The sequence below is a fragment of the Salmo salar genome, chromosome 01 (genome assembly GCF_965601325.2).
Source record: "Salmo salar chromosome 01, fSalSal1, whole genome shotgun sequence".
Taxonomy (NCBI): Eukaryota; Metazoa; Chordata; class Actinopteri; order Salmoniformes; family Salmonidae; genus Salmo; species Salmo salar.
This window is the reverse complement of record NC_138291.1, coordinates 46,755,734-46,775,540: the sequence shown is the minus strand read 5'-3', so window position 1 is coordinate 46,775,540 and position 19,807 is coordinate 46,755,734. Positions and strand designations below refer to the sequence as shown.

The 19,807-nt window shown below is 42.7% G+C and overlaps 1 protein-coding gene across 11 annotated transcripts in view; it reads left to right on the top strand.

Annotated features, from left to right (window-relative positions):
- The window catches only part of nrxn3a (neurexin 3a), a 430,381-nt gene that overhangs the window by 292,152 nt on the left and 118,422 nt on the right, over positions 1 to 19,807 (top strand). For all 11 annotated transcript variants that reach the window (XM_082974861.1, XM_082974859.1, XM_082974856.1 and 8 more), the window contains one exon: positions 17,837 to 18,018. In XM_082974861.1, coding sequence (XP_082830987.1) covers positions 17,837 to 18,018 — 182 coding nt within the window. The remainder of the gene's footprint in view (positions 1 to 17,836; positions 18,019 to 19,807) is intronic.

The following is a 19,807-nucleotide window of genomic DNA, read 5'->3' as shown; positions in this document are numbered from 1 at the left end:
CTGTATTTTTGATAGAGATGCAACTGAAGGACAACAAATTGTCAGACAGGGCACTTCCTGTATGGAATTTTCTCAGGTTTTGGCCTGCCATATGATTTCTGTTATACTCACAGACACCATTCAAATAGTTTTAGAAACTTTAGAGTGTTTTCTATCCAAATGAAATAATTATATGCATATTCTCGTTTCTGGGCAAGAGTAGTAACCAGTTTAAATCGGGTACGTTTTTTATCCGGCCGTGCAAATTCCCCCTAGCCCCAACAGGTTTTAACCCACTGTTCCTAGGCCGTCATTGAAAATAAGAAGTTGTTCTTAACTGACTTGGCTAGTTAAATAAATATTGCTGTATTATTGATTTGATTTAGATTTTCCAGTCTTGTTCAACTGTAGTGATATATTGCATTAGCTCTCATTGAGAACCATTATAAAAAGAGTTGCGATATGGTTATTTAAGCAGTCTCACCACAACACTTCTAAGGCAATATCTAGCTGCAATAGATGATGAGACTTGATTAAAAGAGTTCAATGGCATTGAAGATATATTTATTATCTGTTCATTTAAATCCATAGAACCATCCCTTTGTCAACAGATCCATTCTGTATCAGTTTAATTCAAATAGCAGTATAAATAGTAGTATAATTCAATTAAACAATTGAACATTTATGATATTGAATTGTTACTGTAATCATAATTCATTCCCAAGTCCCCTCTTTTGCAGACCATAATTACTTCGTAAAAGTGTGTATTCATGGTTGATTTAGCATGCAATGAGAAACATGTTCTTTATAACCCCAGCACAATAAACATGACAGCCAGTCAAGCACCTATAGAAGATCATTTATATGTGTGTGGCCATCCATGAATTGTCCATCCTTTTCTGTCTTCTCTCAGGCAACGTTTCTGCATGTCTGTCGTGTTCTAGTTAGGACTTCTGACCACCAGAGACAAGTCCAACCAGCTATGAAATCAACCCCGTCACACACACACACACACACACACACACACACACACACACACACACACACACACACACACACGCACATGCACACACACACACACACACACACACACACACACACACACACACACACACACACACACACACGCACATGCACACACAAACACACACTCGCCCAACCAGGTGTAAAATCAGTCCTGTCACCACTGCGGTGAACACAGACAGCTAGTCGTACCCCGAGGGACAAATACATACAGACACACACACACACACACACACACACACACACACACACACACACACACACACCCACACACACAAACATACTGTATACACAACATACCTGTTAACTATTAACCTGTCCTTATCGGTCCTTATATTTCAAGAAAATACGTAGTAGTTTTTGGCAATGTCCTCAATGTCCATCAAACAGGCAAAGCGTCAATACAGATTGAATCCTACTACACAGGCTCTGACGCTCGTCGGATGTGGCAGGGCTTGCAAACTACATATAACGGGTTACAAAGGGAAACACAGCCCACGAGCTGCCCAGTGAGGCAAGTCTACCAGACGAGCTAAATGCCTTCTATGCTCGCTTCGAGGCAAGCAACACTGAACGATGCACCAGCTGTTCCGTACGACTGTCTGATCACACTCTCAGTAGCCAATGTGAGTAAGACCTTTAAACAGGTCAACATTCACAAGGCCACAGGACCAGATGGATTACCAGTACGCGTACTCAGAGCATGCGCTGACATTTTCAACCTCTCCCTGACCGAGTCTGTAATACCTACATGTTTCAAGCAGACCACCATAGACCATGTGCTGAAGAACGCCAAGGTAACCTGCCTAAATGACTACCACCCTGTAGCACTCACGTCTGTAGCCATGAAGTGCTTTGAATGGCCGGTCATGGCTCACATCAACACCATCATCCCAGAAACACTAGACCCACAACAATTTACATACCACTCCAACAGATCCACAGATGACGCAATCTCCCCCACTGCCCTTTCCCACCTGGGCAAAAGGAACACCTACGTGAGAATGCTGTTCGTTGACTACAGCTCAGCGGTCAACACCATATTGCCCTCAAAGCTCATCATTGTGCTAAATACCCTGGGACTAAACACTTCCGTCTACAACTGGATCCTGGACTTCCTGACGAGCCACCCCCAGCTGATCCTCAACATGGGGCCCCTCAGGGGTGTGTGCTTATTTCCCTTCTGTACTCCCTGTTCACCGACGATTGTGTGGCCACGCACGACTCCAACACCATCAATAAGTTTGCTGACGATACAACAGTGAGACAACGATGACACAGCTTATAGGGAGGAGGTCAGAGACCTGGCAGTGTGGTGCCTGGATAACAACCTCTCCCTCAACGTGAGCAAGACAAAGGAGATGATTGTGGACTACAGGAAAAGGAGGACCAAGCACGCCCCCATTCTCATCGACGGGGTTGTAGTGGCGCAAGTTGAGAGCCTCAAGTTCCTTGGTGTCCACATCACCAACAAACTATCATGGTCCAAACACACCAAGACAGTCGTGAAGAGGGCATGACAACACCTTTTCCCCCTCAGATGCTCAGAAAGTTCTCTAGCTGCACCATCGAGAGCATTCTGACTGGTTGCATCACTGCTTGATATGGTAACTGCTCAGCATCCGACCGCAAAGCGCTACAGAGGGTAGTGCATAAGGCCCAGTACATCGCTGGGGCCAAGCAGGACCTCTATACCAGGATTTGAAGTGTTTCAAATGTAATAAAATGGTGTGTTTAGTTCGCACATAGATTTCACTGAGAACACAGTGTTCCCCCAAATAAAACACTCCTTTATACTCCCAACTGTCTGTGTCAAATCAGGCTGGCTCCCAAGCAGAAGGATGAGCAGAACTAATCACAGTGCTCGTGTTTGTTTGCTGCCGTCTGCCTTTGTCCCTAGAAGACTTGTGTCATATAGTCAATGTTTTATTCACAGTCCAAAGCACCGCCTGCAGTTTTTCCCCCGGATGAATTGCCAGTGCAAAACTGTTTTTCCTCCTTTCATGTGCCATTCCTCCTTTCTTTAATTTCTCATCCCTTTCTTCTAAACACATCTTCAAAGGGAAAGAGGTTTAGCAGAGTGACTTATTTCACATAAAAGAGAGGGAAGAGCAAGAGTGTGGGGGAAGAGCGAGAGAGAGCAAGAGAGGAACAAAAAGACTCTCACACAAATGCGCATTGTACACGCATGTGCGCACACACACACACACACACACACACACACACACACACATACACACATACACACACACACACACACACACACACACACACACACACACACACACACACACACACACACACACACACACACACAGGTGTGCTCATCCACTGCGGCAGTAGTCATTGTTGTTGAGGAGAGCGGAGGCCAAACAAAAACCAGCGCTATCAGGGGCTAACACACCACATTACCTCTGGCCTGCCTTCTCACTCTCTCTCTTTCTCAATCTTTCTGCTTTACCTTTTTCTCTCCCCCCCTTCCCTCTCTATTTTCTTTCTCTCTCCAATATTCTTTACACCAGGTTGAAAAAAAGCTGGCGTGTGAGTAACTGCGTGTGGGGGTGTGTGCACGTGGGTGCAAAGGGTTAACAGTTAGCAGTAGCCACCGGTGAGCATCCTAGGTCACACAAACACTGTTCATCAGTTTCAATGCAACATCCCTGACTTAACCTGCACCTGGTCTGTATTACATTTATATATATATATATATATATATATATATATATATAAAATGGTACGTTTCAAGAGAAAGGGGTTAAAAAGATCTGGAACAGCTGTGGTACTGTGGTGTTCCCCCATGTCATGGCACATAATAGGAGTTCCATCTTACACACACCATATATGAAGACAAGTGAGAAGAGGAGCGGCATCTCATGTTAGACACGATAAACATCAGATTGATTTACACAGACCCCTCTGATCCATGTTGAGTCCGAGAGAGAGAGAGGGTCCAGTACACTAGTCTGTATGACTCACACAGTAGAAGGATTAGATCTGCATTGTCAAATATCTCAGTTTCTCCTCTCTCTACCCCTCACTCCTCAGTAGTCCCTCTATCTCTTTATCTCTCACTTTCTCTCTAAATCTGTCCCTCTTTTGCTCCTCTCCCTCATTGCGTCTCTCTCTTGCTTTTCCTCTCTCTCTCTCTCTCTCTCTCTCTCTCTCTCTCTCTCTCTCTCTCTCTCTCTCTCTCTCTCTCTCTCTCTCTCTCTCTCTCTCTCTCTCTCTCTCACCCTCACTCTCTTTCGTTCTCCCTCTCACTGCCCCAGTTAGTTTTTCCATAAATTATATTCCTATTGAAGTGACAACAACCAACATAGCTAACAGTCTACAGAGGTTTGGTTCGCTATAAACAAGCTAACAGAATTTTGCGCTTCAGGTTCTATCAATCGATAGTTTCTTCTCCCTTTGTCACCCATATTTTCGAAAGTGATATGATTGGCCTTACATTTGGACTGAAAGCTCTGAAAAGCATGTTGGATCAATTAATCATTTCATGGCAAGACGATGATAAGTAATATGCCCTAAAAAAGAGAGTCCATTGTCTCAGGTTCAATATTTCAGAATTTGCAGTCCTCATCAGATATGAAAGAGCATTTGCACACAGCCCCATCATGGCTGAACCCTTTTCACCTCTCCACACAGCTTGACAGTTTACATGAGAGACGTACAGAGAGGTCAGGCTGCTGACCAGACAACACATCAAGTCCTCCCACATACACACAACACTTTCTACACAAGCTGGGTAAGAAAGCTGCTGACAACGACCAAGAAAGTCGTCTGTGAGTGTGAGGCCCTAATACACCCAGAAAGGCTCTCTCTAATGAGGATTTATGTTACATTACAGAGCGAGGCCACAAAGGCCAAGAGACAATGACCATTAAGTCACACATTACTGATACTCCAGATTACATTAAAGGCCAAGATCCATCTCTTTATAGCTGTCGACATCTCAGACAGAAAGTCCCCTCTATGGACGAGGTTATCGCCTTGTCTTCTATGCCGTTACGATTTTTTGTCTTTGAGAAAAATTTCAGAACACAGATTGTTCCTATTGAAACGAATTGGAAAACCTTTGCGATATTATCACAGTGTGATCTCAGCCATTATTGGTCCCCTCTGATACAACCAGATAAAATAAATCCCATTTTTAAGAGCCCGCAGAATGTTAAATCCGTTTTTATTTCATTACCGTACGCTTAAAATGGACACGCTTTAGAGGGAGGGAGAAAAAAATAACCCCAGCTCAAGTACATTTCTCAATTATTTTTTGGGGTGAAATGGCTCCCTGTAAATTGTGCTATTTGTCTTGATATAACCTTATCAAATCACAGGCGGGAATACGAGCACAAAAGTAGAAGTAATGGCCAATTATCTGGGGTGAACAATCAGTGTCACACTGCGATGGGGTGTCGGGGCTAGCGGTGCCACGGAAATGCTAATGGCATGATTCCCCACCAGGTGTTTGAAGTTTTTCCTAAGAGGGAATAAATTTAAGCCTAAAGCTAGGTTTAAGTGATTTGGCCACTTTTAATACAAGTGGAAATTGTTTTATTTTTCTAGCAGTGATTGTGGTGATTAGTGTGAAAGTCTACCTGTCACAGAATGACCAGATATAAACTAGATATCTTCAAACAGGTTCGGTTAGCCAACATGCATTAATGTTTCCTTTTCACACGGATCGATTGCGCTTGAACATTATTGGATGGTGATGCAGAGATGAGTCTCGAAGTGTCGTTGGCTTATCCGACCTCTCCATCTTTCTCCCTTTTCACCTCTCTCTCTGTTCTCGTGCTGTCCAGTCTCCACATCGCAAAGCCTTTCTTCTGTCAGTTACCTGTGAGACGTGGGCGACTTCACCAGATCACCAGTTCATATCTCCCCTCATAAATTATCCCCCCTTTTCCACCCTCCTCTTCATCGGAAAATAATTTTCCGTTTGACGGCTCCTTCTGAAAGGAAGGGAATCTTGCGTCACCTCAGAACACTCGGAACTCTGACCTTCCCTGTCACTCATGTTTCCGTGATGATGGGATTGAACCTTACGGTCATCCGTTAACTATCCCAAAGTGCTCCGACCATGTCACTCTGCTCCCCATCTCTGTTACTGGATCACATATTATTTGTCCAACCGCTCAAAGTCCTTTACATTGAAAAGGCTGGTGGTGGGGGGTAGGTACTGTACCAGTACTAGAATCCACCCATCTCATTCCTCTGTCCAACATCCCACCTTCAAAAGCCACTGACTAGAGAGATATTCCTTAACAACCTCTCTAAAGCATCCACTAGTCTTTGGAGTTTACTTGCAGTATCTGATCAACAGTCAACTTTACCAGCAGTTATGTCTATGGTATTAATACATCCACTACACCTCATATGTCTGTCTTTACGATAACACTAGGCTACCTTAGCGAACATCAGAGACTCCACTACTGCATTTCCTGCAGTGGAATTGCTGACAGTCGCTCACACACCGAGCAAACCGGTTCCAGCTGCTTCTGAAGGGACTTCAAGGCAGGCCATGGTCCATTACAAACCACCTATTGTTGATTAGCCACACAGACGCAGGGAAGTCATGACAGCAGCAGTTAGGCTGTCCCAGGGTAGCCTCGCTGCCTGCCTGCGGACTGAGAATCCACTGAAATAGCACATTGTGCTCTGACTGTGACCCAGCTATCAGGCCAACCACCCCCGGCCAATTGACTCCTCTGTCATAGAAGCTGTCTTGTGCAGATGGCAGTGCGAGCTGTAGCAATGATTCCTGTGGCCCCTGATGTCATTCTACCCTCGAGACTGTTTGATCTCATTACCTGTAGTCTGAAGACGTATCCTACATATGTGCAAACACGTATGTGATTGCGGATGCACAGTACACTTGCCAAATGTCATACTTGTGCAGACTTATTATTTAGCGCTGTGAAATGTTGTCAGCGTGTTATTGTCATGCAAATGACTTCCAGTCTCACGGTAATTGACCGTTAATTAACATAAACACGTTTAGCATCACCAGGCTTCCACGCATACAAGCCACTTTGGAACAGCTACATGAAAAAAGTTGAAGAAATCAATTTAGTATACACCCTCACAATAAATCCATTATTTAGTTTAGGCAGGTCTAAATAAACATTATGATATGCATAACATTTATTTCAGAAGAACAGAATATGAGTCAGCCACAGCTGTTATTTAGTCATCAACTGCCAAAGTTGGTATTATTTATTTAGTGCTATTTCTATTTCTTTTGTTGTTTTTTATTACCATTTTCATATTTAAAAAAAAAAAATTGTCCTGCATGTTGGATTTTCACTGTACCCTGCAATCACACCTGCAACCCTGTGCGTGTGAACTATTAAACCCTCGGACTCGGAATCTGTCATACTGTATGTTATTGCCATAGGCTGTAGGCTAGTTCATTTAGCAGACCAAATATGTCTCGTGCCATTATTTTATATTATGTGATTTTATAGTAATAAGAATTTAAGCTGAATAATATAGAAAGGATATTTTTCCTGTTCCTGAACGAGTGCGCAAATGAAAGGGCTATGTTGAGTGTAAAAGTAATCATTTGAAACAGGTCCTATGAGCTAGATTTAGAGTTATTTGGCAACTTTAGTTGTGAATGAGCCAAACCTCATAATGTCTTAGAAATCAAAACATACTGTATGGGCTGCATGATGCCACTATGGGCAATTGAAAGCTTGCCTCTATTCCTTGCCTCAGACTGCACACGCTGTTCTCTCATTAAGTGATCATATTTTCACCCATCAGACTATTTATTCTCAATTTAATCTGACATTTTACTGATGTGTAAAAGTAGTTCCGATTTGGAATGGACCGTTATCAAATGGGCAGGAACAGGGGCAGGGTAAAAAAGATATGCACTCGAATAGCGAAAGGAGGCTGCGTTCCCTTGGTTCGTTTTTCAATTATGCAAAACAGAGCATGTGCTTAATATAAGCAGCTGAGAAATAAATACGCTAAGATCCTCCTCATTTTAGTGGCTACCATCAAAACTCTGCTTTCAAACGGGATCGCGTATAGAAATGTCTGGCCTTATAAGAAGACGTATTTCATTCCACGCTTCTACCACTGTTTCAGGAGCATTCAGGCTCTTGCTTCGCGATAGGTGATATTCCGTCCAAACTCTATGCCATGGGCTCTATAACGCTGTTCTTGCAGCTACCCAGTGTTTCATTTGGTAAACCAAGTGAAATCTGTCCGGGAACATCGATAGTAACACGTTTGCACAACTAAACATATTTCATTAAACCGTTGACAGCCCCTCTCGCGAGAAAGGAATGGAGGAGAAAGAGGAGATGGAAAGGCACGTTGGTGAGATATTATGTGGCTAAAGGTACTGTCAGCCTATTAAAATGAAAATATAAAAAAATGCCCTATTACTAGGCTATTCAAAATTCAAATACAAACTTTCATTGTGGGTTAACTCTGTAAGCCGCCATGCACAGTAAATGAACCACCAGCATCGTCTACTGTAGTCCTATATGTTCTCTCCCAGACTCGTGTATAAAACGTTTGGAGCGTGGCGTAAGGTTGCCAGACCATCCAGTATGCATCATAATACAGTCTACGCTCAAAGGTCAATACTAGTATTTGTTTCATTTTTAGAATATAGTCTAGACCAATTATGTACCAAAGACATCTTAAATCTATGGTTTTTGGGGTGGTTTTTCTGCCTGCGTAATAGGCTATTTAACTATGCGTTGTATAACGGCGCAGTCATTGCGTATGCATAAGCTGTAAAATGTGTATGGTTGTTTTGAATTCATCCGACGTCATCCACAACGACCATGTTTTCCACTCGGTTTCAACCTGTTGTTGAACTTCTTTCTTCAAATTGATCTGTTACGGTGAGGTGAGTTTTTAAAGCATGATACTGTTTTGATTATGTGTTTGATTTGATTTTCATTGTATTTGCATTGATGTCAGAGTGGTTAGAGGGACAATAGAGCCCTGAGTACCAGGCCAAGAGCGACCAGAGTGCATAAAAGGAGATTACAGTGACTCAACAGCCACAGGAATTTGACTGAGGTCATGACTCCTGACTGCCGGTGTGGCAGTAATATGATCACTGCAACAGCCCGCCCTAATATATACTCAATTGTTTTTTTTTCTGATTGCATAAGATTTAGTTAATTTTTTATGGCATTTTACCATTATTTAACTAGGCAAGTCAGTTAAGAACACATTCTTATTTTCAATGACAGCCTAGGAACAGTGGGTTAACTGCCTTGTTCAGGGGCAGATTTCTACCTTGTCAGCTCAGGGATTCAATCTTGCAACCTTTCGGTTACAAGTCCAACGCTCTAACCACTAGGCTACCTGCCGCCATGGCATTTTCATAATGTGGCATGTAAGCTATCACTCTTTCCAATGGTCCCTATTTTTAAAAGGAATACAATTTTGTAAATCCCCAAAGAACCAAATAAACTGCAAACAATTGGATGAAGGAGATGCTGAAATGGCACATTGTACTGCAGCCCGGCTATCTCGCCAACCTCCCTCAGGTCTCCCCGGTCCTCACAGCCATTTCCTACAGATGGCCCGGCAAGCTGTTGGACTCCACAATGTGTAAACAATAGAAACGGTCCCAAGCTGACTACGCCATCTGAGAAACGATCACAACTAAGGGTTGTGTATCAATGACTCCTTTCGTCTGGTACTCAACCTGGTTTGGCTTTGACAAGGCTATCTGGCATTCTGTGGGTCAGCAAGACACTGCTCTCACACTTAACTTACATCAAATACTATAACTGGAGACTTTGATTTGATATATATGATGAATGATATACACACTGTAAGTAAGCTGTTTTCATCATCAAATCAGTGATATATTTCACATGAAAGACGGGTCCCTTGGAAAGTTCTCTGGTACACTAGATGAGTGTCTCTCCCCTCATCGTACAAGTCTTACCCCCCTCCTCAATTTGTGCGTAAGTCATCTCTCCTCATTAATTCTGTCAGTCTCTGTACTTTGGTAGCTGTGCCCCCCCCCCCCCCCCCCCCCCCCCCGATTGTGGGGAAGCACACCTCAGAGAACTGTGGGCAAAGTTTCTTTGAAAATGATGTTCTTTTGAGGTCTAAAGGTGGCGTCTACAAAACAGGCTCTATCAAAATCCCATCTCTCCTCTCTGCTTCCCCAGTTTATCCCATTTTCACCAGCTGCGATGCTATACCACACGGTGACACTTTTGATATTGCTCGGCTGTACCCTCCCCTCCAATCTACCTCGTTCTCCCCTCCACCTCCTCTCCCCTCCCTTTCCTCCCTCGCTCTCTGAGCGGTATCTTCATTCCCCGTAGCTCTGAGCCGTAATGCTACTCCCCTGTAGTCACAGTATGACAGCAGAAAAGGGGGGAAGGAGGAGAGGAATAACTCCCGGGAAGAGACATGCTGTGCACAACAAGCAGTACATAACTGCCATATGTAATCATCAGTGCCTGAAAGATGGTTCCTCTGCTGTTTATTCATGGTGATATCAACCCACCTACAGGACTGGTAATGAGAGTTAGGGTCATTCATCTCAATTCATCCAAAGTAACCTCATGTCAACTCGGGAATGGCATTACAGTTCAATAGGAATACTCCATGTTAAATTCCACTGACTGGAATTGAAATGGAATTGACCCCAACTCTGCTATGGAGACATTTCCAAGCTGAGTTCCAAGGAAATAAAATAGAATTGACCACAGCTCTGGCCCACATACCAGTGCTCAACAGTGGGTAATAGTGCAGGAAGCTTACGTTTGATTTGGCATCACTCTATGGTTCGTCGCTCAGTTTCCCTTTGATTTTAGCTGGGTTTATATCTAACTAATTGGCCTAATTTCCATGCATCAGTCTTAATGTAATCGTGTTAACTGCTGATAAATGGCAAAATGGTTGGCTTTGTGAAGGTGGGGGAGATGGATGCTTGTCGCACTGTCGTCAGGCTCTCTCTCTCTTTCTCTCTCTCTCCCTCTCTCTCTCTCCATCTCTCCCTCTATCTCTCTCCACTAAACTCCCACTCCAATCAGTCTCTTATCTAAGAAGATCTGGAATCCAATTGCTCAGCTGATAGATGTCAAAGCCCTCGACTCTCTCACAATACTTCTGCTCCTCTCTCAAGATCATCCCATGGGGGGGGGGGCTTGAACTGCTTAAAGCTTTCCATTTTAGAAACTGTATGAGATCTGGGATTGTGTGTGTGCATGTGTGTCCACGTGTGCAGATTGCTATGTCTTGGAAAGTCTGTCTTTCGGAGTGTGAGTGTGTGTGTTTTTGTGTTTGTGTGTATCCGTGGAGGCAAGTGAACATATGTATGTATACAAGTGATGACTTGTCTGTGTGCATATCTGTGTGTGTACATGGCTGTGTTGATGTGTGTGTGTGTGTGTGTGTGTGTGTGTGTGTGTGTGTGTGTGTGTGTGTGTGTACCGTTTTCATATTGTATATGAGATAAGCTGCGTGTAGAATGGTAAAGAATCTGATATGATCTTGAATAGATCAAAGCAAACCACCACACACACTCATCTTACATGCATGAGGTCGAATGTGCTATGACGCGCAGGCTTGTGTGTTTGTGCATGAGTTACTGACACCTTCATTCAGACAAATATGGAACATAATTTCAACCACTATGACGAGATGAAGATCACTTTATTAGTCAATTGCACAGAAGGTCCGACTGAAATTCAACTTCCTCTTTTAACGCCTCCGAAAGACACACATATACACATACAGTACCAGTCAAATGTTTGGACACACCTACTCATTCTTGGGTTTTTCTTAATGTTTACTGTTTTATACATTGTAGGATAATAGTGAAGACATCAAAACTATGAAATAACACATATGGAATCATTTAGTAACCAAAAAAGTGTTAAACAAATCAAAATATATTTTATATTTCAGATTCTTCCAAGTAGCCACCCTTTGCCTTGATGACAGCTTTGCACACTCTTCGCATTCTCTCAACCAGCATCATGAGGTAGTCACCTGGAATGCATTTCAATTAACAGCTGTGCCTTGGTATAAGATCATTTGTGGGATTTCTTTCCTTCTTCATACATTTGAGCCAATCAGTTGTGTTGTGACAAGTTAGGGTTTGTATAGAGAAGATAGCCCTATTTGGTAAAATACCAAGTCCATATTATGGCAAGAGCAGCTCAAATAAGCAAAGAGAAACAACAGTCCATCATTATTTTAAGACATGAAGGTCAGTCAATCCGGAATATTTCAAGAACTTTGAAAGTTTCTTCAAGTGCAGTTGCAAAAACCATCAAGCGCTTTGATGAAACTGGCTCTCATGAGGACCGTTACAGGAAAGGAAGACCCAGAGTCTCTGCTACAGAGTATAAGTTCATTAGAATAACTTCACCTCAGATTGCAGCCCAAATAAATGCTTCACAGAGTAACAGACACATCTCAACATCAACTGTTCAGAGGAGACTGCGTGAATCAGGCCTTCATTGTCGAATTGTTGCAAAGAAACCACTACCAAAGGACACCAATAAGAAGATGAGAGTTGCTTGGGCCAAGGAACACGAGCAATGGACATTTGACCGGTGGAAATCTGTCCTTTGCTCTGATGAGTCCAAATTTGAGATTTTTGGTTTCTTTGAGACACAGAGTAGGTGAACAGATGATCTCCGCATGTGTGGTTCCCACCATGAAGCATGAAGGAGGAGGTGTGATGGTGTGGGGGTGCTTTGCTGGTGACACTGTCTGATTTATTTAGAATTCAAGGCACACTTAACCAGCATGGCTACCACAGCATTCTCCAGTGAGACGCCATCCCATCTTGTTTGCTCTTAGTGGGACTACAATTTCTTTTTCAACAGGACAATGACCCAACACACCTCCGGGCTGTGTAAGGGCTATTTGATCAAGAAGGAGAGTGATGGGAGCCCGGGAGCTGTTGTTGTGGGGGTAAAGTTCCTTGCTCAAGGGCACGACGACAGGCAATGGTATCTAGGCATCTTTGATATTAGCAACCCTTTGGTTGCCAGCTCACTTTCCACAAGATATTTCCAGTCGCATCCAGGATTCGAACTGGCAACCCTCCGGGTTGGATAAAGGCGATGCTGACACGTAAGTTAACACCTATGGCCTTCAACAGAGAAGAAAACTATGGTGGTTTTATTGGAATCGAATGGCAGGTTTTGATCAAATGTAGTATGGGTTGATGGTGGTAAAGCTTTTGCTCTGGGTCAGAACATGTCACATGTGCTCCCTCTCCGGCCTCTAGGTCACCAGGCTGCTCGTTATGGCGCACACCTGTCACCATCATTACGCGCACCTGTGCATCATCAGACTCACCTGGACTCACCTCCCTGATTACTACCTTCACCATATATGTCACTCCCGTTGGTTCCTTCCCCAGGCGTTATTGTTTCTGTTTCATGTCTGTGTGCTGTTAGTGTTTCTTGTTTTGTATGATGTTGTGTTTATTTATTAAAACACTCACTCCCTGAACTTGCTTCCCGACTCTCAGCTCACATCGTTACAGAATAATGCCTCACCTAAGGGAAGCATAAGGGAGTTTTTATTTATTTATTTTTTCAGTGGGAATGACGTTGGGTCCGGGAACCGCTACAGGCTCTCATGCCTCAGACAGATCGCCAGGCTCCCCTGCCTCCGCTGGCTCGTCAGGCTCTCATGCTTCAGCCGAATCGCCAGGCTCCCCTGCCTCAACCGGTCTGTCAGGTTCCCGTGCCCCAGCCGGCGCCAGATTCCCGTGCATCAGCAGGGGTAACCGGTCCGCTCCTGATCCCTGGGATTGTCCCTTTGGTTGGCGTCCTGTGGCTGGAGCCGAACGCGCCGAGGAGGGGGTACCGTCACGTATGCTCTCTCTCTCCGGCGCTCTAGGTTGCCATGCTCCTGCGTCTCAGCCAGATTGACAAGTTTCCCGCGCCTCAGCAGAGGTGACCGGTCCGCTCCTGATCCCCGTGATCGTCATTTTGGTCGTCGGGGAAGGGGTACTGTCACGGGTGCTCCCTCTCCGGCCTCTAGGTCACCAGGCTGCTCACCATCGTTACACGGACCTGCGTGTCATCAGACTCACCTGGACTCCATCACCTCCCTGATTACCTTCACCATATATGTCACTCCCTTTGGTTCCTTCCCCAGGCGTTATTGTTTCTGTTTCATGTCTGTGTGCTGTTAGTGTTTCTTGTTTTTGTATGATGTTGCGTTTATTTATTAAAACACGCCCTCTCTGAACTTGCTTCCCGACTCTCAGCGCACATCGTGACAGAACATTACATTTAAACCATAAATGGTGCATTTCTTTTTAGAACAATTCTTAGAAAGCCATTATCCAGTCTTTTGCATCAGTTTATGGAAATTCAAACCAAACCATCAGTCCTCTTTTCTCGGAGAGCTGTCTCCCCACTGAATCGCCTGTCAGGTTTCTCTGACTAACCCATTAGTAGTGTTAAAGCCCTATTATTCAGTTATAGGTGCACACGTCTTCGCGTTGAAAAGAAAACCTCTTTTGTGGAGCTGTTAGCGGTTCAGGCCATCTTCTCCCTTTTTTAAAACGTTCTGCCACATTATTAATTTACGTGCATACCTGGAATGCATTATGAAGAAAATGCATCATGCTCATCAATATGCACAAAGGAAGTCACTTTTCTGGTCTTTAATTGTTTTAAAAGCGTCTGCGTCATTGCGTGTCTAGGTCGGTGTCTGAATGCTAATACAACTTGCTGTCATTTGGGAAAAGTGTGTTTAAACTAATTGAAAAAGTTTGTTGAAACTTGAAATTAACTCACGATGATGTTGCCTCTTATATTTTTTGGTCTTCGGGAAGTGGATCTTCTAAATACGTCTTGCCATGACACATCTTAAGATGCCTAAGTAATCCCCCTTTCTGATTCTGATAAGAACGCCAAGAGTCACACAGTCACTCTAAGCTCAATTATTGATAATGCACTTTATCCCCGCTTGCGTAACTCTGAGTGGAGTTATCTAGCTCTCTTTTCTAAGCAAGATGAAGGGTTTTGAGAACCTTATTCATTCAGTCAGTGAAATACTGTATAATGATCATTCCAGTAGAAGATCTCCCGACCCATTCTTGGACAGTTTATTAGAGTACCGTCACACATCAGTTTATTATGGCATTCGAGTAGAAAACCGTAAATACCCATTCTTCTTTTTCAGCTATCTTTCATGCAGAATATTTTACTAGAAACAGTGACTGGACTTCCTCTTAATGAGAGCAAGATAATAAGTATATCAGCCATGGAGCAGCCAGTCATAGGGTACAGCCAGAGAGGAAGAGGGGAAGCGAGAGGATTTACTCCGCCCAAAATCTGTCCTCGTGAGAGAAGCCCGTTTTTGTGTGGTGGTCTATATGAGAGTGCCGAATTACGGGAGGCTTATTTGATCTAAAAGAAGTTTCATAATGTTTATGCTGTTACAAATATACAGATATAAGTGGATGCGTGTGGCATTCCGGCAACTTAGAGAAAACAACTCAGTTCTGCCTATTGTTCACGCAGGTGTCTGCATTCTCGTTGGCTGGAATGGTCCCACCTGATCTCGCCTGCCTAAAATCATTGAGGACATGTATTTCCATTGTTAGAGCGGTCACTCGACTATCTTGTCAATATAATAGATCATCTTTGGCACAGCGTCTCACCCCAGTGCTGGCAAGACCATCACCGCCAGGACCTGGGCTCAGGCCAATCCCATCATGCATTTCTGCTGGGCAGCAGGATGGGAAATGGCCATGCTGTGTTGTCTTAATCGGATGGAGCCCACAGATTTTTTATTATTTTAGAATCTGGTTTATGAAGTTCCATCGCTGCCACCTGATGCTGGTTTATCTATCCATCTACCAATCTATCTAAAATTATGTAATTCCCTTTGACCACTTTCTATTAAAACCGTGCTTTATACTAAGCTGAGTGTACCAAACATTAAGAAACACCTTCCTTATATTGAGTTGCACCTCCTTTTGCCCTCAGATCAGACTCAATTCGTCGGGGCACATACTCTACAAAGTACAATGGTGATGCCAATGCTTCCTACAGATGTGTCAAGTTAGCTGGATGTCCTTCGGTGGTGGACCATTCTTGATACACACAGGAAACTGTTTTAGCGTGAAAACCCAGCAGCATTGCAGTTCTTTTTGAGTAAAATTGTTGCGCTTGAGGTGAAACAAAATTCCACTACATTTTTTAATCAAACTGCTCCATGCCATCAACAGAAGATATGTGGTTTTGACATGTACACTGCAAAGTCTCAAAGTTCAACATCTTGCCTCCATCAAACGGTCTCTCTTTTGTCTTTTGCAGCTGGAAAGTATATATTGCTTAACCTCTGAAGCACCCCTGATCAAGGCTGCAAGGGCACTTCTGAAACCAAATGGTTCTTCATTAATTAATTGTGTAATGATTGCATATATTATTCAGTATCACAGGGCAACCAAATTCCCCAATGGAAAGGCATGCCTGGTGCTACTTATTTAACCATTAGAAATAAAGTAAGACCATCGACGGTGTATTGTAGGAGCTTTCTTGGTTATGATGGACTGTGAGAAGAGATGAGTGATATATTTGCAACGCCTACTGCGTTCTGATGCATTGATACTTTGTAAATAGTATATGTACCCTGTGTAGTTTGTACAATACAGTAGGCCTGTCTGAAGTGCAAATGCTGGGACTTAAATGCAAATGCTATGTAAATGTTTATGTGATGTGGCCATGCTCCCACTGAGGGCCAGCTGTTCTACTTGACACACAACTAGAGAGGGAGACAGGAGAGGTAGAGCCAGCTGGCCCTTATAGCCTTAGAATACACACATGCATGCCATCAAACATGCACAAGACGCACGCACACACAAGAATGCCCACACACACATACGCTCACCCACGCATACTCACATACAAGCACACACACATGCATACACACAAAAGTCATGCCTACGAACTGTCTCTCGCCCCAATAACGATTTAAAATTCTCTACAACTACAGAAACAGAGTACATCTCTGTGTGTTTGTGTTCGCTCAATTCACATTACATTTGGAATATTGCTCGATTTCCACTCTCAAGACGTTCTCCTGGGGTCTTTCTTCTTTCATGTATAATACATGTGAACTGGAGAATTCATTCCTCAGAATCTCTATTGCTAATCCCTGTTGGAAGGAATTATATTTAACTTGTATAGGTCACAGTATTTCCCATGGGGTCTGGGATAGAAAAAAATCAGCTGGTGAATTACGACTTATCTGACCCAGGTGAGAACATTAGTCATTCCGAAACCTCTCGTGAGACTTTTGTTCAGGAACCAGGTGAGGCAGAACTAGACAACTTACACCCCCCCACCCAAAACAAATTTATGTTTTCAAAGTCTTTGGCCTACTTGGACCCCAACATTTTAATGGAATGCCAGTGGTTACAGAGTTTTTCTCTATCGTCATGATAGGGAAATGGTTGCTGGTTGGGGAGCGATGGCTACTGTCGTTAATAAAAAATGAACAGTGTTTTGCTCCCGTGCTTCGCCGTGTAGTAATTTGGCTGTGTACATCACACATCACAGCTCACTGATATCATCATTTCTGGAGTGTGTGTGGTTTGTGTATTCATAAAAAAAATTAGCAAAGAAAATCTCTTCAACAAACATTTTGGTGAAATTCTTTTCTTTACAAAAAAGGACAAAGGACAAACACCAATAATCAACCCCATATTCCAATAAAAATTGTTTGGTAGGATCATGGGCTCACATTATCCTACTCTCACTTCGCTTTGAAAAACTATTCCTCTTGTCAAAGCCTTTTAGTTCATCCTCTGCCTCTCTCTCTCTTTCTCTCTCCTATTTCTCCTCAGCTGGGATGACTTATATCTTTGGGAAAGGAGGAGGCCTCATTACGTTCAACTGGCCAGCCAACGAGAGGCCAAGCACGCGCACAGACAGACTGACCATAGGGTTCAGTACTTCCCTAAAGGATGGCATCTTGGTCCGGATAGACAGTGCTCCGGGTCTGGGAGATTATCTCATGCTCCACATCGTAAGTTACACTATTCTCTTGCTCTGTATCTTTTATTTCTATGTCCATTTCTCTGTTGTTCTTTCACTCGTTCTCTCTCTCTTTTTCTCTGTCTCTCTCCTGCTTCGTTTTCTCTCTCTCTTTCTCTGTCTTCATCTCACCCTGTATCCCTACCACTGTATACGAGTTGCATTGGGTTATATCCGATGAGGAGCTGACGTGTTAAAAGGACAGTAGTTAGGAGATGAATCACATGATGTGGATGATTTTGTGGTTTTCTGTTCTAGATTATTGTGTTTTGATGTTGTTATATGAGTAACACAGAGTGACGTCAGGTGTGGGAGTGTGTGTGTGTGTGGCGAGTGGTCTGCACGCCGGTGGCTGTCCTCCTGTTAGTGCTGATCTCATCTCATCGTGCTAGATTTCCTTCATTCTCCCCAGAAGGATCTTCTAGTCTTGGAAGTGACTTTACACACACACACACACACACACACACACACACACACACACACACACACACAGTTTGCACACACGCATACATAATTCAAGTACTCAGCTAAATTGTTAACTACATTTTTTTTCTTTTATATTAATACAATTGCTTAGAGAAATAGATTTTGTTTAACAAGAACAATATATTTTTTTCATGAAGGTAGCGGTTAAAATGATTGACACCCCTAAAAATTCTTGTAAATAAAGTAGTCCAAAGTTTAGTATTTGGTCACATATTCCTAGAATGCAATAACTGCATCAAGCTTGTGACTCTAGAAACTTTGCAGTTTGTTTTGGTTGAGTTTCAGATTATTTTGTGCCCAATAGAAATTAATGGTAATAATGTATTTTGTCATTTTGGAGTTTTATTGTACATAAGAATAGAATATGTTTCTTATCACTTCTACATGAATGTAGATTCTACCATGATTACAGATAATCCTGATTGAATTGTGAATAATGATGAGTGCGAAAGTTAGAGGGTCAAAGGTCATACCCCCAAGACATGCTAACCTCCCCTCTTATTGATAATGGTGAGAGGTTAGCGTATCTGGGGGTAAGATATTTGACCCTCTGTAACTTTCTCACTCATTATTATTTACAATTCATTCAGGATTATCTGTAATCATGGTAGAAACATATTATATTCTAATTTCTAATAACAATTGCTCCAAAATGACACAATACATTGTTTACCATTTATTTCTATTGGACACAAAATAATCTGAAACACAACCAAAACAAACTACAAATGCATTCAACAAGTTTGTAGAGTCACAAGGTTGATGTAGTCATTGCGTACTAGGAACTATTGACTACTTTATTTATAAACTAGTTAAATAAAGTTTAAATAAAAAAACTACAAAATAGACTCTTAAGGAGTGTCAATAATTTTGCAGTCATTGTGTAGGGAATCATTGTACCATCCAAACCGCTGTGAAATATATTTTCCATAACCAAAAATATTGTATTTTCAGCTGTTTAAAGCTGGTGTACAAAACCGAAAGTAAAAGAAGCAAAAATGAAACGTAAGAATGGGAAGCATAGAAATAGCACAGATAGAAAAATAACAGATCTATCACTTCGTAGATTTGCCTTAAATGAGAATGACAGGTCTATAACTCACATTTTTCTGCGAATTTGGTTGGGTCGCACAACAAGTTACATATTGTAGCTTTAAACAAAATCCCCATTCTTTTTTTGCTTACAATATAGCTATTTGAATATTTGAATTATTTATTCTATACAGTCATTATTGCTATTCTTTATCAAGGTTGTCAATAATTTTGGAACCCACTGTGTAATTATGCTAGATTCA